The sequence below is a fragment of the Limanda limanda genome, chromosome 17 (genome assembly GCF_963576545.1).
Source record: "Limanda limanda chromosome 17, fLimLim1.1, whole genome shotgun sequence".
Taxonomy (NCBI): Eukaryota; Metazoa; Chordata; class Actinopteri; order Pleuronectiformes; family Pleuronectidae; genus Limanda; species Limanda limanda.
The window spans coordinates 20,064,138-20,081,862 of record NC_083652.1 but is presented as its reverse complement, the minus strand read 5'-3'; the positions used below and the strand labels follow the sequence as shown (position 1 = coordinate 20,081,862).

Here is a 17,725-nt window from a genome sequence, read left to right as displayed (position 1 = left end):
GAAAAGGTGAGGTTGTGTCCACTAAGGCACTGAGACACTATGTCAATGTCTACCTAGGATGGAAAGCAGGGTCTCCTCTCACCTGGGATGGCCATGATGTTGACAGCCAGGAAGGTGGCGGTGCCAGAGATCACGTTGAAGATGGTCAGGCGAGTGTAGGCGGTGGCCGCAGAGGAGAAGAAGAAGCTGAGTAGGTACATAAGAGGCACCACACCCCAGCCGTAGAGCAACAGCAACAGCAACACATCCACCAGGTGGTTATCTTCTACGAAGGCCTTGACTGCAAACGCCCGGAATACGACCTGAAGACCGCAGAACAAGTCAAGACACCAGCGAGGACAATTCAATCATCAGATCTATGCAGACTGTATTTTTAACCAGGACAAATCTCGCCAATCTCCAACCTGTCAGTCTCAGTATACTAGTACCAGCACGTCATCAGATGTCAGAACTCACCAACATGAGGAGACAGGGCAGCAGGTAGTTGAACAGGTCCCAGAGCAGCGCCGAAAACCAGAAGTTGGACAGGTAGACGCCGCTGACCTGCTGCACGTGCTTGGACTTGATGGCGGACTCGGTGACGAGCAGCAGGGCGAAGGTGCTGGAGAGGGAGGCCATGCCGTACATCAGGTTGATGGCGATGGCAAAGCCCGTCTTCCCCCTTACAGGAGGAAGGAAAAAGAAAGACGGTTAGGACGGAGAAGAAAGGAGGAGGTGGAAACTGGCTGATGATTGACAGAATCACATTCATGTAGAGAATATAACCTTGTCCGGCCATATGGACAATGATGTGTTGAAAATCTGTCTCCTAGCTCTTTTCTCCCCACACCTAGTTAATGCATGCAAGGCCAGCCCGACACACCACCCACCGAGAGCATGTCCCCGTGGCGTACACTCCACGCCAGGGGTTTTCAACTGGTGGTACGCAACTGCATTGCAGGGGGTCCGCGAAATTCGCTTTGATATTTCAACACATTTCCAGATTACTCTTGAATATCGTGAAAAATATCTAAAATAAGAAAAAATATGTCTAAAATAATATAAAGGTGCTGGTGATCATGAGGTTAAACTTAAGTAGGCCTCAATTGTTTGTGTGATATTGTATGATTATCATTTGTGACATATTCTGCATTACTTTGTCATCTTCCCTCTTCAGCTGTAGCCCCAGTTTATGTTGATTGTTATTGATCGCTGTGACTTTAACGTTCTCTCAACATGTCAGCTACAAGTCTGTACATTTAAGTCATGAACGTTATATTCTGATTTACATATGGTTCTGAGATGCAGTACAACTACAAACTGCATTTTAATTTTGTTTTCAATTCGTAAGCACTGAAAATCAACCGTTTTTGTTGTTTTTTTCACAAATTTTTCTAGATTTGTTTGAGGTTTTTAAGTAGATATATCTAGATTTGTTTAAGGTTTTTAAACAAAACTAACATGGAAAACCAAATGTTAAACTTCCTTCAATCCACATGCACACACACACGTAGGAACATCAGTGGGCCGCGGATTACTTTCTAGTCAGCATCGTGGTCCTTGGGACAAAACCAGTTGAAAACCCCTGCTCTACGCTAAAGAAATGGCATGGCTCAGAGGGCGTAGTATAAAGTCATGGCTCTTAAATGCAACAATGGCAGACACTCTTGGCAGGCGACCATTAACACTCATTAACCTCTTCCTGCGAGAAACCACGTCCGACAGATTCATATCATACCCTACCTGGTGGAGACAATAGTATTGATATCAGGCTAATTGTTCACCCCCCCCCCCCCCTGCACTCACTCGGTCAGCCGGCCCTGGGCGATCTCCGACAGGTTGCGCGGCATGGGGTAGTTTCCCATCTCTATGGAAGCATTCGGCCCCGCTATCAGTTTGAACAGAGCGTTGTCCACCATCATGAGAGCCGTGGCAGGTGTGTGGTAGCCCTCGTTGTTGAAGTAGGCCGTGGCTTCAGTGAACTGGCTGCTGTGGCCACGGAAGGCTGCACCCACCACACAGCGCTCGTTAAAGCTGCCTCCCTCCTCCTTTGCCTGGGTCAGGATGTATTCAGTGAAGTCTGAAGGGAGAGGAACAGAGAGAGGACATGTGGTCAGTAAACACTCAACCGAGCAGACAAGCCATGTCTCGCTCTCTCTCGGCTCACCGGTGATGTTGACGAGTCGGCCTAGCTGGGCGGAGAGCTGTGAGGTGTATGCGTTTGCCAGAGCAGAAGCCAGGGGACTGGCCCCGGGCGGCAGAGCCAGAGGGACCTTGGTGGGGCCGTAGCGGCTGAGGGCCAGCCTCAGCTGAGGGGCGTTCTCGTGACTGGGGAAAGTGCGCGCCACGACTAGGGCCACGACAGTGAAGACCAAAGGAACCAGGAACTGAGCCACCATCACCTTCCAGTTTCTCCAGCTGTACAGCGCCCTCTTCAGGAACATGGCATAGAACTGTTGCAGGTGGAGTCTGACCTGGGGACGGGGGGAGAAAAAAGGGAAAGTGAAATGTGAGCCATGTGAACGATATTAAAAAAAACGACCAAAAAAGCAGTTGGTTCCTCTTTGTCTCACCCCCGTGTTGAGCTTGATGTTGGAGCAGTCCTCTGAGATGAGAGTGCCGCTGTCGGTGAAGTCGGTGACATCGGTCATGCCGCTGATGCTGCTGGCGTCGTCTGTGGTCCAGTCATTGGACCGTCTCTCATGTTGGTACTGAAGGGGGGGCAGCTGGATAGCCTGGATGTCCAAACTGGAATCTACCAGCTTTCCCACTCTGAGCACATACAGAAAAAAGGGTTAAGGAGACAAACAGAAAACAGCATTAAAAGGTGAATTGAAGTCTGCAGTTTTGACAGCAACTGACTAGAAAAACTGTATATGAATATACAGTTGAAGATTGATTTATTTGTATTTCTTTTAGTTTGTTTAACGAGAAACACTAGCTGTGCAAATCCATTCCCTCTGTTTATTTTTTAATAAAAGAAGAAAAGCAAACCAGGGCTGCTTTCAAATAAAACTATTTATAGGCCTTATAATTAAATTATCATTGAGATCATCCCGTCCAAGGCCGATCCAACTATATTAGACACGCTCGTCCTGCCAGGTTCACTGTGCCTTTGTGAGCCTAGTTGCAAACATCTTCACATCTTTATTTCTAAGGAATGAAAAAACTAATTGTGAATAAACTGAGCTCTACAACATCATATTTCCAAAATGGCAATTGCCTGCAATGCCACATTTGCAGCTTACTTCTGTTGGTCATTAGATGTTTTGGAACAATAAAACCATTTTAAATGGTAGGAATGCTACTATCTGAAAGACAAGTCACGTTCTCGGCTGCAATGTTCTGAACTCGAGACGGGAGCTAAACGAGAAAAAGTTGAAACAGCAGCTTTCTCTGTGGGTCATGTTTGATGTTTGCTGTGTAGCGTAGACGACCAGAACACGGAGATAGCCTCTCAGTGTGATCCGTAAATAATGAGGCCTGTTGCGATGCCATACACTCGTGCAAGTGAAGCAGAGTCAGCCGTCTGCAGTGGATGCGCTCGTGTGCTCGTTGCCACAGATACGCACGTCGAGTCGACGGGAGCCAGAAATAAATGCTCATTAAGTAGCAGGCAGCTGGAACTGAGATGTGTACACTAAGACCTGCAAATTGTTCCATTTTACACTAAGGTTGAGTTGATGTGGTTTTGTGTACAAAAGGAGAAAAGGGATTTTATGAACCTGGGATAGAAACCGTTTAAATGTTCCAAAAATAGATGCATTTGAAAGTCGGAACAACTTTATTAAAATTGAGAGACTCCGCAGGGTTTATCTCCACAAAATGTTTTTTTCTTCTCTTTAATATTCTATTAAATGTTTCACCTTGTAAACTGCAATAATAATAATAATAATATGAGACTTTTTTGTTTGTCTGGTCATGATACACCTGTGTATCGATTTTTGTGAAGATCGGTCAATGTGAACACATTCCGGGGGTCTCGGGGGGCACCGTTGAGCCATTTCTGGACGCCCATTGAAAATTCCTCCAGAATACGTAAATTTTCACCACTTTCTAACTTTCTGCAAATTTTGGTAAGAATTTGAGCATGGTAAAGCTCTCAGAAAGCCAATTAATTTGCCTGAATAATATAAATAATAATCCTTACAATTTCAATAGGGCCTCAGGTCAGAGCTCAGGCCCTATTAATCTTTATAAAGACGACACTGAGGTATAGCGTGACTGATTGATAAAGGACAGTTATCCCACAGGAGCCATGACAGTTAAAGCTCTACCACCATCTCAAGTCTTCCCCTGGGTACTGAGAGAAACAGCTGATTCAATAGCAGATTTCAGGTTCATGGTTGATATTGCTGTGCCAGACAGTTACTCCCAAATCAGATTCTACTGATAAAAGAAAATGATCCCCATGACCTCCCATGTGCTATTTCTCCTACCTGAGGAAAACTTCTTCCATGGTGGTGACAGAGGCTCCGTAGCTGGCGATGCCCAGTTCCTCTCTGTTCATCTCCAGCTCAGCGAACAGCAGCTCAAAACTGAGGAGTCATTCACAAAAGAGTAAATTCCGGGAAACACATTACACACAGTGAAATAAAGGCTGTCACTCAGCAAAGCTATTGTTGAATCTAAAGCTGCCAAAATTCATTGAATAATCATATCATAATAAAAAACCCAAGAGAAGAAAGAGAGAGAAAAAGAAAGGCCACTGTGAGGTAGGAAATACAAACGGATGCGATTTCATATTCTTTTATAGATTTCCTGATTCATTCTGGGACAATTCTCAAGTGAAGGTCTCTTTTCACAGAAGCCAGAGTCATTATCCTTTAGTCATATGGTTCAGCCGAGCCGAGGTGATTTCTGGTTAGTGCTGGTTCGAACCATTAGACCACTTCACTCTTTCCACTGTGTTTTTGTGAGTATTCAACAGAGGAACAAAGACCAGACTGACTCACCTGCTGGTGCTTTCTTTGGGCAGAATGTAAGAGAGCTCGGCTCCGGCGCTGCTCTCCAGCGTGGCGTTTGGAACATACATGTGGACAAGGCGGGTGATCTCGGACACGTTACAAAGAGCATCCTTCACTATCACCATGTGGTAGCCAGCACCTGGTGAGCACAGGAAATGAATAAGCCGCTGTAATAAGTCATGGTGATCACGTGTTTCCACTTCATCACTAGATTTTCAATTCTCACGAGCAAGAACGACATCTGATAATACAAGTTAGGTCACCATGACCATGACCACGAGAATCTAATCAGGTCATCGTTGAGTCCAACTGAATGTTTGTACAATGCTTGATATCGTGTTCACAAGAATTTATATATTTTTATAATTCCTGTGAGCTCCTATAAAAAGGGACAGCTGTCTTTTAACAACCATTCCAAAAATCGATCAACTCTGAGAAGGACATGGTCCGCAGCCATTTCGACATCAACCTCCACTTACCATATTTGTTCTTAAGGAACAGCGGTGACCCGCAGCACTGCAGCTCCCCTCCTGCCATGATGATGATTCGGTCACCGAGCAGGTCGGCCTCATCCATGAAGTGCGTGGTGAGCAGAATGGTGCGACCCCGTTTCTCCCCCTGCAGGAGGTCCCAGGTGGCCCGTCGAGCTGAGGGGTCCATACCCGATGTGGGCTCATCTAACATTACAACCTAGAGATGGGTGAAGATAAGAGGAGTCCATTGAGGTGGAGAGATATGACATAATGAATGACGCTGAATAATGCTTGGTAGCCTCATAAGCAGCGGGTGAGATTCGCCTAAAATGCCTGTCTGAGGAGTACCGAATGTAAATTGAAAGCTGTTCTTGAACCATTTGGAGTACATGCATGATCTTGGTCTCTTTTGAAAGTTAACATTCTGAACTTTTCCCCCAAACAGTCAGAAGTCTAAGTGCTACTGACATTGAGTAATAGCAGTTGGAACACAGTGAAGTAGAAGGTTTTTATTTCCGCCTGAATATTTTTTGTTAAACAGATGCCTGCAGATGACTCTAGCTGGGACTTATGAGCTGGAAAACACACTGGGACCCGAGCATGAAGCCTTGACTAGCACAAGTTCAAATTTGATAACAATACCACAGAAAATGAATATTTCACAGATTTTTTCCTGAGGGCATGTCTAGGCGTTTTCCACAAAGGCCATTTGGAACTATGGTAACCAACTAGGCTAAAAAGGCTACTTTTAAACTCAAAATCATACTTTTATATAAAGGAGGCGAAACCAGTCATGTGGTTTAATATTTATACCAATAAACATCTTTCATGTTGTTTACATCTCGATGCTGGCTGCGCTGAGATTACGCAACAGCTGACTGTGGCTATTCTTTGATGTAATAGTGTGTTTTGGACAGATTATGTTACTGGATTGGATCGTCTGGACCTTTGTACCAAGACTGTTTTCGTTGGAATGTTATCGATCTGTGGATTAATATGATGCTTCTTAGGTGAGTGACGTCGACTTTGTGATTGTTTTTTTTGTGTTAGTGTCTTGACTGAGACGTTAATTGTACCGGCTGTGGTGATCGGATCTTGAAATGGCTTACATCATTGGAAGAATCTTAGCTTTCTAATAATATGTTGCATCAGTATCTAGCGGTACGAGGCAGTTCTGACAAATAACAATGTTTGAGGCTTATCGGCAGTTTTACAGTTAAATTATTTTTACCTTGGAGTCTCCAATGAGGGCAATGCCAATAGAGAGTTTTCTCTTCATGCCACCGGAGAGGGTCTTGGAGCGAGCGTGCCGCTTGTCCTCGAGGTTCAGGACACGGAGGATTCTGTCCACCTCGTCTGGAATCTTTTCTTTGGAGTAGCCTTTCAACTAGACACAAGTACAAATAGAGTTAACCACCAGCATTTACCAGGCTCTACAAATGGGAAAGTTTAGTATTTAGAAGAACTGAAAAATAGCAATAAGCTGATAGAATAATCCACTGTGGAAGGACACCAAGATGGAGGTCCCAGAAAAAAAATGCTCTTAATGAAACTAATGTGGAAGGTTTATGCTAAATTTAATCTCTTGGTACAGTAAAACTGCTGCGGCTACAATAACAGTTATGGAAATAATATTATAATACTCATTCATCTATCCATCATCTGTACAGCTTTTCCTTTTGAGAGTGGTGGGGGGGGGGGACTAGGGCCAATTATAATAATGGAGTTTTGTCTTTTTAAAAAAACATGAAATAAATGTATAATTTGGAAATTATGTGTGGAACAACAAAGGATTTAGCTGAGAGAATGTATAGTGACTAGGGACGGGAATCGGCAGGGACCTCCCGCTACGATACTATCACGATACTTAGGTGGCGATACGATATGTATTACGATTTCTGTGGGTATTGCGATTCGATATTACGGTTTCCTGGGATTTCTTTTATACTGGACCATGGAAAAATGTTGAATCATTCCTTCAAATACAACACAGTCAAATTCACTTAGAGCTTTACCAGTTTTATTTCAAATATTAACATTAACTTAATGACTGCTGGGCAGCCAATAAAGAAAATAAATAAAAATGTGCCCTATTATTGTATAGCCCCTGTCGACTGCACACAAACTGACAGATTAAAAAATGTATGCCACTTAGCCTACTTTTAAACAATAAATAAAAGGTAAATTAAATAGAATGAATAAAAGTTTACTTAAAATATAAACTTTGAAATAAACAAAAAGAAGGCTATTGTTGTTTGCATGTAGCCGATGCAAAGCTAGTGCTTGGGTATGTTTAGATTCTTGTGCAAAAACAAGAGCTGGTCAACATGCTCTGGGGTGATGTTGCTCCCCCAATATATCCCCCCAGGTATAAACCAATAAATAAATCGATTTGGGAGGCAGCATATCGATATAAAATTGTCATTCACAAGAATCGCGATTCGTAACTGAATCGATTTTCCCCCCCATCCCTAATAGTGACACAAACATCTAATAAAGTGGTCTCAGAATTTGGACCCCATTGTAACTGTATAGTAGGTGTGCATGTTTGTGTAGTAGTTTCATGTATACCAGCGTGATTGTGCGAGTACCTGAGCGAAGAAAAGCAGGTGCTCGCTGACTGTGAGGTTATCAAACAGAACGTCGTGCTGGGGACAGAGTCCCAAGCTGCGGCGGATCAGGGACATATCCTGACAGATGTCGTAGCCGTTGATGTAGGCCCTGCCACTGGTGGGAGGAAACAGACCTGCAAACACCAGCATAAATACGGGTTAATATCGTGTAGGTGGCATCTATTCTTATCTGTGTGCAAATTGCTTTTTTCTATATCCTGCTCACCTGTCAGCATGGACAGCGTGGTCGTCTTCCCAGCACCGTTGTGTCCCAGCAGCACCGAGATCTGTCCTTCAAACATGTTCAGCGTCAGATCCCGCACCGCTGTACGCGTCTTGTTGCCCACTCGGAATTCCTATCGAGAGAACAAACCCAAAACCTTTATATGCAAATCCTAAGAGGAAATAAAGGTACCGTCTAATTGCTGCAATAGATTTTTGTTACGACCGTGTATGCCACCTGCACCAATCTAAGCAAGGGGTCATGCTGACTCTCTGGGCCACAGTGTTCTTTTTTTTGCTGCTCACCTTAACAAGGTGTTTGATCTTGATCCCAGAGACTAATCCAGCTGGTTCCTCCTCTATAAACTCTCCTTTCAGAGCCTTTTCTGCATCCTCCTCTTCCTCTTTCTCGTTCACGAGAGCCATGCGAGGGCTGCTGCACCAGTATGAAGGCTGCCGATGTGGAGATCGAGAGAAATTGAAGGAGAGGGAGAGGCAGAGGAAAGATGAGGGATAGAATAAAGGTTTTCGTTACAAATGGTATCATAATATCAGCGTATATTTCCAACATATTGGTGCATTTCATTTTGCACACTGCATATTTCGCACAATATGAATGAAGCAAGGTAATCACAGGATGCTACAAGGGAGGCAGAGGAACTAGACCAGTCATAAAAACGCTAGACAGAGAGAATGGGCCGACATTAACATTGTTAACATACACTCGCTACACAGAACTGTTTCCGCACTCAACCTCACTCCCTGCTGCACTTCCTAAAAACCAGAGCTACTCCTCCACTTTCGAAGCTGTAGAAACATTATCTCACTCCCACAAACACACAATGGTCACAGAGTAAAGTGCGTCAGAGTCTAATCCACACCCTGAATCCTGGGAAATAGAGTAGAAAGTGTTTATTTTTGTGTATGTGTAAAAGGCACGGCCATTTGTGATTGTCCACAGTTCTTATAAAGATAAACATTTGTGTTGGCTGAAAAGACTCGGACTTTTCCTGTTATTCTCCTTGGCTGAATCCAACGATTTCCTCTGGCCGATAAGCTGCGACCTCTCGTTTTCAATCCCCCGTGCTGTCACCACATCACAGACCGTTTCTGTCTCTGACCGCAGGAATTTCTTTAATCTACGGCAGACTAAACGGGAGACATCAGCCATGACCTTACAACTACCTGATGCTGTCATCGGAGCTGAATGGGTCGTTCTTCATTAAATAAAGGGGGAAAAAGAAAAATGGAAAAATAAATTCATCATTTGATAACAAAGTCTCTGAGCCGAAAATAAATGAAATCCTGGGATAACAAAGGTAAACAACTTTTCAACTACATCTCTTGACCAAACCCATTAAATGTGAGTAAATTCATAGTTAAATACAAACTATCCAATCTCACAAGTTTAACTAATACATGAAATGGGAAAGGTGATTAAGGTGATATTTTGTTCGCACAAGACTTCCTTCTTTTTCGTTGCACTTCTCAATTTGACTTCTCATGTTTGAATCTGTGACTGACTCTGCTGTAAAGAGGAAAGCCACTGGGACACTGGGACAAACGCAATGTGGTTCAAGGACCTTCTGCTTGCAATTATCTGTAGAATCCATATCTGTTTTTATTGCATTATCTGTCCATGCTCACACTAATGCATCTGTATTTGGTTACATCCTCAGTTAATGTATGTGTGTGCATGCATGCGTGAGCGGCTTGGTGAACAGCCTACCAGTACAAAGAAGTAGGACGGTAGAGGCACTCCATACTCCCCGGGAAAAACTGCCTCCATGTACCAGGCTACCAGCCCATAAAGCACAGAGTCGAACAGCAGCAAGGCCATAACCTGGGCCATGGAGAAGTCGTCGTCCACAGTGACAGAGTCAAACAGGTTCGACCACTGGATTCCTGTGCCTGTGGAGGACGAGAAAGACAAGATTAACTTCAAAGATAACTCCGTTTTTAAAAAGACTTAGAGGAACAAAGAATCGCTCCATATTTACAGGCTGCAGTTTGACATCTTTTATTAATTTGTATTAAACACGAGAGAGAGGCTCACCTTTGCCTTCGAATATTCCAATGAGCTGAGCACCCATGGACATGGCCACGTTGGAGATAAGGCAGGCTGACACCTTCTGGGCATGGCTCAGTAAGTCCCAGCGTGGCCACAGGAACAAATAAGGCAAGTAGCTCAGAAAATAAATGAAGCCGCCCGCTGCTGCTGCCACGTTGGCTAAAGAGAGACACAACAAGAAAGAAACACTGGATAATGTAATGTGATGTTGATAAGTAACGAGATCCATGTAGCAATAAAGAAGATGATGTTTGACCAAGAAACAAGCTCTCGTCTTGTCTGTTCGCTGTCAGACACACAGATGAAGCGTGAAGAAGATGAGCACCACACATGGATTTGTAGAGCTGAGAGAGATACATTTATATGCGACAAAATATATGTTTGCGGTAAAATCTATTTCTCTGATTGACAGACGGATTCTGTGAGAGCTGCTGAGAGGACAAAGGAAGGATGGGGGAGAAATTCAGGAAAAGGGCGAGTGATGGAAAGAAGGAGAGACTTTGAAAGGTGTTTTTACTTCTATTTCTGTGCAGCATGAAGTGGTACTTGTGGCAGACAACGTGACATTTTGAGCCTTTCTGGACCATTGATCAAGAGCTATTAACGGTTTCTAAAGAGTAGGGTACGGTGGGAGAAGTGTTCAGACAGCTGCACACACCAACACAGCCAGAAAGAAATAGTCCACTGAAGGCACTTAAGGGTCCTTTTTGTTGGTTTGGCCAATTTTCTGTAAAAGCCCTACTTTCCACTTCCATCATCATTGACAAGAAAAACCGAGTCGGGCTTCGTCAGTAACATTCTTTGTGTTTTAGCAACTTCATATTTCTTTAAAGTGTCACAGAGAAAAGAACATTTGTAAATGGATTCTTTTGCTTCTTTAATCCACTCAGTTAAACGGTCCTGATTCAATGATTTACAGTTGGACAATTAATCAGGCTAAAAGTAGCACAAGGAAAAAGAAAGGATGTCAAGTTTCAGTTTAGACCCATGTCTGAACAGATGCATTTATTATATGTGGTAAAGACAGTAAGATGGGATTTAATAAAAAGGCAGTAAGTATATTTTTATTTTATTATTTTATATGAATTCCTGAATTATGCAAAAATCAACAAAAGCTCCTTGAGGCAAAGTGAATATTTGTGCCAAATTTGAAGGAACTTCCTCAGACCATTCTGGAGTTATTTATATTAATGTGGCAAAGAACGTGTTTGATGAGGTCACAGTGACCTTGACCTGTGACGACCAAAGTCAAATCAGTTTGTCATCGAGCCCAGGTGAACCTTTATACCAAGAAATTCTCCCAACATTCCTGAAACATTATGTTCTCAAGAGTGGGACAAAAGGACGGCCAGACCACCAGCACCCATAATGCCTCTGGCTATGTCTGTCGCCAGCGCCCGATCATAAAAATGACACTAGCAGGACTAAGCCACATTATGTCTAAGCAATAAAGGAAAACAGCCTGGGCACAACAGGGCACAACTACCATCGAAATTAATGGAGAGAGAAATTAAAAACCTCATTGTAAAACTTTAGCTTTTCTCTTCTGCTCTGCCCCTACGGACCAAAAGGCTTTTAAAGCTTAAACATAACCAATCACGATTGTACGTAATCGTACTTGCTGTTGCAATAAGCCCTTGGCTGTTTTGCAAGAGACTAGCAAGCAAGTGCAATCCGAGCCTCTTTAGAAGGGGGGGCCGCAGGTTTGAACGAGAAATTCTGGAAGAGTGAAATGCACAAAGAAGGAGAGGAATTGTGATAACGCTGAGACGCAGGTGGAAACTGCTAAGAACTTGCTAACAATGCATTTCTCTTCACCGAGACATGGCACCTTTCTAAATGTGCTGCCTGGATTAGCTAATATTGATCAAATATATACCCAAACATAGAGGGACATTATGTAATCAACCCTGAGGAGTCTTGGGGTATTTTGGCTTGTTTTTAATTTTGCTTTTATGTGTCACATTAAAAACACCCTTTCCTATTTTTGGTATATTTTTTCAGCACCAAATTTTACTTTGACATAGTATATCAACACATTGGACCTGAAAACAAACAAGAATCATCAACCTGATTTAACTCCAGAGGGTTAATAACAATAATTACCATATAACTTTGTGTAGGAGGGTTTTTTTTGTAGCTCAAGAGCCCTTTGTTGCTGCTTTTACGCTTTGGATCAGAGAAAAGCTGAAAACAAACACTTTGACCTACATCTGAGAGACCACGCACTGTTGCACGCACTGAACATTTCAGCCTGCTGCTCCTGAAGTTAACATACGTGCAGTGCAAAGCACGAAGACGTGATGAAAGCGCAGGAGGACACAGAAACACGCACCTCGTGAGAAGAAGGCACTGATCATGAAGCTGAAGTTGATGGTGGCCACAGTGAATGCGAGCAGGAAGACAAAGACCAGCGTGGGGTCACTGTAGCTCAGCACGGCGCCGTTAGGGCTCACCTGAAACGACACATTCAGATCCAGCGCTCAGTTATCACTCACATGTTTACTGCCTCTGAACCAAGACATCAAGTTACTGTTCAACTGTACTGAAGCCGATATTTCCCTTTCACAGACATATTAATTCATGTTTGCCAACATACGCCAAAATGAACTTTTAACAGAATAAACAATGCAGAAAAGAAGAGCATTTAAGTTAACAACAAAAATGTTTATTATTAGTTTTGTACAAAACAGGTCATGGTTCAAATGTAAACTATCCTGTATATCTTGTAAAAACAAATCTGTGATTACATTTCATTGTCATAGGGACTTTGAAGGAATCACTCTAATAGGAATTTTTACTCCCTAATATCAGCCTCCAAAAATCCTTTTATTGCAGTTTCCTTTGCTTGAATATGTGGCAATGGCATTACATGTTGGAAATATTGTGTTAACTGATGACAATCTGTCACACAAACTCACCTTGATACAGAGCAGCAGGGTAAAAAAAAAGTTGGAAATGGAGAGGAAGAGGAAGAACAGGAGGAACCAGGCACTCCAGTGGAGCCAGTTGCTGAGACCCATCATCCTCATGTACTCCTGAAATGCACGAGACAAAGGATCAGACTGGCTGGCTCTACTGTATTGCGAATTGTCCGAGCAGCCCACGCAGAGACACAGAAACACACCTTGAGCTTCCTCTCCTTTTCCTGCACGACGGATCGTACAATGTTGAGGGATGTGTACGTGAAGCTGAGCACCATAAGTAGGGGCAGTTGGTTCTGAATGGCCAGGATGAAGACGTCATATATAAAGGCAGGATACGGAAACCGTGACAGGACCACTCTGACCTGTCCCAGCAGAGGGGCAGCAGCAGTGCTGTTGTAAGAATGCATGATGGCTCTGTCCACTGCATGCTGCACCGCCAGAAAGCCCTCTCGATTATAACCTTTGAAAAATAAAAAAGCAGTTATTCAATTTTGTAGATACTGTATCAGGGTTCCAAGGATTTTCTCGTGGAGCAAACCCACTTTCTACGTGACCTTGTTCCACAAAGTCCCATAGTCTCTCCAGAGCTCAACATTAAAATGGGTAAAAGCCCTTGAGGCAGAAAAGTGGAGCTGCAGTGGTGAGTGATGATGCATTTGGAAGTTGGACATTCATATATATGAGATCCAAAAAGCTTGTTGGTGTATTTAATGCTGCTGTGAAAACTTCATCTTCTGGAGTATGCCTCCGCATCCAATTAAAGTTGCATTCACCTTTGGCAATTCATTAAAGTTTTTTTGTCAAACATGACCTGCGGGTCAAATCTGGACAATTGGCTACGGAGATATTTGGATTTCTTGCTTTCTTCTTATTTGCGTCGGTCACACGTGAGAATCGTCAACAAACCCCCCCACACACACACACAAACACACACACTTGTTCGCATTGAATCCAGCTGGGGATTCCCTGCTGTTGTCACACATACTAGGAGGCAAGGGAGAAAAAATCCTCAGAAACAGCAGAGGGTCTCCAAAATTTGCGTTCACACAAGCACCTTCTCCGGAGAAAATATGGAGGAACTACAGAGTTCAGTGCTTCTCTAAGATTAAGATTAAGATACATTTATTTGTCCCAAACACATGCACAGACATGCACAAGCACACTCATGCAAGGACGGAAATTTAACCTCTACTTTTAACCCATCTGGTGCAGGACACACAGAGCAGTGGGCAGCCATGTACGGCGCCCGGGGAGCAGATGTTGGGGGAGTAAGGTGCCTTGCTCAGGGGCACTAGACAGGGTAGGGAGAATCCTCTTGGATTTTTGGACAGATCAATCCAGGTTCGTCTTTTTGTTGTTTCTCCGTGGAGTCGAACCAGAGACGAACCAGAGACCTTTTCTGCCCAAAGTCCAAGTTTCTGCCACTTGTCCACCGCCTCTCTAAAAGCAGCTTATGAGACAGATTTGCAGAGCTTCTTGGTGACAACAGAGCAGTGTCGCCTCTTATCCCCGGTTAATCATAATCACATAATTTAAACCTGACATATCCACTGCATTTGAGGATTAAGTTTAAGAGCATGCGATGTCACCTGAACGGTGCCTGACACTTAACAAATGGCTCACAAATGATGAAAGGCCGTGCTGTAACCTGATCGTGCCAAAGATGGTTGCCGTGGAAACACAGCCTGAAGATAGGGCTCTCGCTCGAGAGAGATAGTGGGAAATTAAGAGCTTCTCATAAATCACAGTCTCTGTCCAAGCATCAAAATATCATGTTTAGGACTAATGCTTATTTGAAAGAAATATGAGGATTTTATACCTGGCGTGCCCCCATCACTGTCATGCTGCTCTCTCGGCCCTGGCATTAGAAAAAGGGGAAAGAGACGGTGTGTGTGCCAGTCCAGGTCACTGTTCGGGTTCAGCTCGGACTTCTCCTTGATTGGGGCATTGAGCGGGCTGAAGGAGAACCGCAGGTGGTAGCGCACCTGTGTGTGAGAGAGAGAGGGGAAAGAGGACGTTTTCAGACATGACCTGCGGGTAAAATCTAGAGAATTGGCGATGGAGATTAACTGCAGTTTGCCTTCCACACATGCACCACACAGCGGGAGATTCTCTACACAGACACGGTCAAATCAGCCACAAGTCCTCTGCATTATTCAGGCGAGAGGTGAGGCAGCTGGGAGCAGCAGCCGGAGAGAGTCTTCTTGTTGAAGAGCGGAGAGTTGTGGAGGTTAGAGGATCTAATCAGGATGCCTTCTGGGTGCCTTATATTGGGGGTTTATTGGGCATGTCCAATGGGGAGGTCACCACACGTTAGAGCCAGAACTCGCTGGTGGGACTACATATCCCATCTGGCTTGGGAACATCTCAGGAAGAGCTAGAAAGGATGTCTGGGGAGAGGGATGTCCTACTTAGCCAGCTGCCTCAGTCACCTGATCTGGGATAAGCGTAAGACGATATATATATATATACATTGGTACATGCACTTGGCTTGTCTTTACTGATCCCTTAACATTGAAATAAACATAAATATGACATGGAAAAGAAGGGACAAATAATAAATATGTTTTATGGCAGAGTATCTCAGTTTCACAGTGAATGATCGCAGTCGTACTGACTTGTATCCAAACGATAACAAGGAGAAAAAGACTTTGGCTCCTCTTTCTTCTCAGCTTTGATTATTAAAGCTGTGATAAATGGCTGACTGATCTATATATGACTGGAACAAACAGAAGAGTGAGGAAAAGCAATTTGCTTTCGTCAAATGCTTTATTATTGTTCTCTTGTGGGAGTAACTCCATCCTGCTGTGAGCTGTGGCAGTGGGAAGTCTTCAAACCTATTAAGTCTGTCAGATCCCTCTAACACCCAGATAAAGCTTTTCCCATGCGGGACCACACTGGATAAACACATGAATTCATCTGTCCTCCGTTATTCCTGCTAGGCTGGAGGAAAGGTTTCAACTCTGATTTCATTCTACTTCATGTATATTGACAGCAGATAATCCCGTCATATCTTATTTGACCAGGTTTGGTCTAGGGATGGGGGGAAAAATCGATTCAGTTAGAAATCGCGATTCTTGTGAATGACGATTTTAAATCGCCATGCTGCCTCCCAAATCGATTTTTTAAAACATATTTATTGGTTTATACGGTGGGGATATATGGGGGGGGCAACATCAACCCAGAGCATATTGACCAGCTCTTGTTTTTGCACAAGAATCTAAACATACCCAAGCACTAGCTTTGCATCGAACAAACAACAATAGCCTACTTTTTGTTTATTTCAAAGTTTATATTTTAAGTAAACTTTTATCCATTCTATTTAATTTATTTTACTTTTATTTATTGTTTAAAAGTAGCCTAGGTGGCATACATTTCTTAATCTGTCAGTTTGTGTGCAGTTGACAGGGGCTATATAATAATAGGGCACATTTTTATTTATTTTCTCTATTGGCTGCCCGGCAGTCATTAAGTTAATGTTAATATTTGAAATAAAACTGGTAAAGCTCTAAGTGAATTTGACTGTGTTGTATTTGAAGGTATAATTCAACATTTTTCCATGGTCCAGTATTTATAAAAAAAAATAACCAAAAGAAATCCCAGGAAATCGTAATATCGAATCGCAATACTTACAGAATCGCAATACATATCGTATCGCCACCTAAGTATCGTGATAGTATCGTATCGGGAGGTCCCTGCCGATTCCCGTCCCTAGTTTGCTCTAAGATTTTCCCTCTATAGCTTAGGCACCAGTTGAATGTACATGTAAACAAATGGAGTTTCTGAAAACACGTTGTCTGAATCAGTATTAGTTGTCACACATTCTGAGCGTACACAGTATGAGGTTATGCTTTTGTTAAAATAAAACAAAAAATACAGATAAGGTAGATGTATCAAAAAGACTCTGCAGTGTCCCTGAAGCAATCACAAGACAACAACACAGACAACGTGCTGCAAATGCGCCCATACCGGCACTGGGAAAATTGACAAGTGTGTGTCAGTGTGTGTTTTACCTTTAAAGGCATCGGTTCATCGTCGTGGAAAGCGTGCTCGAACACCAGCGCCGCCAGCACCTTCCCTGACTGAGGGTCATGCTTCACGTACTGGTCAAAACTCTCCTCTGTTTCAAATCCACGCGCTAGAAAAGAAACACACAAACAGATATTAAGAATATTGGATTGGTCACGATGTGCTTTTTATGTCAAATACATCTGTTTTCATGCCTGTGTCTCATTGCCCTGCCTTGGTGCTCGTTACTCTCAGATAGTCGGGAAGTTGGTCGAGAAAACATCCTGCCTTCATCGTAAATCTTTTGCCAATATTTTCATTAAAACTCGTCAATTCTGGTGGAGGAAAAAGTGCAACTGAACAGGCCCAGATACTTGCTTTATTTGACACATATGCTAGCTATTATAAAAAAGGGAAGAGAAACCTCCAAGGCTGACACACAAAGAAGACACTGTAACAAACCCAA

At 43.2% G+C, this 17,725-nt stretch overlaps 1 protein-coding gene across 2 annotated transcripts in view; it reads right to left on the bottom strand.

The window, feature by feature from the left end:
- abca3b (ATP-binding cassette, sub-family A (ABC1), member 3b) overlaps positions 1-17,725 on the bottom strand; it is a 33,432-nt gene that overhangs the window by 7,164 nt on the left and 8,543 nt on the right. The window contains exons 4-22 of one of the 2 annotated variants that reach the window (XM_061090135.1): positions 17,265-17,389; positions 15,071-15,236; positions 13,452-13,711; positions 13,246-13,362; positions 12,660-12,780; positions 10,310-10,483; positions 9,983-10,164; positions 8,560-8,706; positions 8,258-8,387; positions 8,011-8,165; positions 6,651-6,806; positions 5,426-5,636; positions 4,935-5,085; positions 4,419-4,517; positions 2,553-2,751; positions 2,147-2,453; positions 1,786-2,059; positions 457-661; positions 83-302 (exon numbers count right to left, since the gene is read on the bottom strand). In XM_061090135.1, coding sequence (XP_060946118.1) covers positions 83-302; positions 457-661; positions 1,786-2,059; positions 2,147-2,453; positions 2,553-2,751; positions 4,419-4,517; positions 4,935-5,085; positions 5,426-5,636; positions 6,651-6,806; positions 8,011-8,165; positions 8,258-8,387; positions 8,560-8,706; positions 9,983-10,164; positions 10,310-10,483; positions 12,660-12,780; positions 13,246-13,362; positions 13,452-13,711; positions 15,071-15,236; positions 17,265-17,389 — 3,399 coding nt within the window. Of the gene's footprint in view, positions 1-82; positions 303-456; positions 662-1,785; positions 2,454-2,552; positions 2,752-4,418; positions 4,518-4,934; positions 5,086-5,425; positions 5,637-6,650; positions 6,807-8,010; positions 8,166-8,257; positions 8,388-8,559; positions 8,707-9,982; positions 10,165-10,309; positions 10,484-12,659; positions 12,781-13,245; positions 13,363-13,451; positions 13,712-15,070; positions 15,237-17,264; positions 17,390-17,725 lie in introns of both variants that reach the window. The other variant, XM_061090134.1, reaches the window with a different exon arrangement.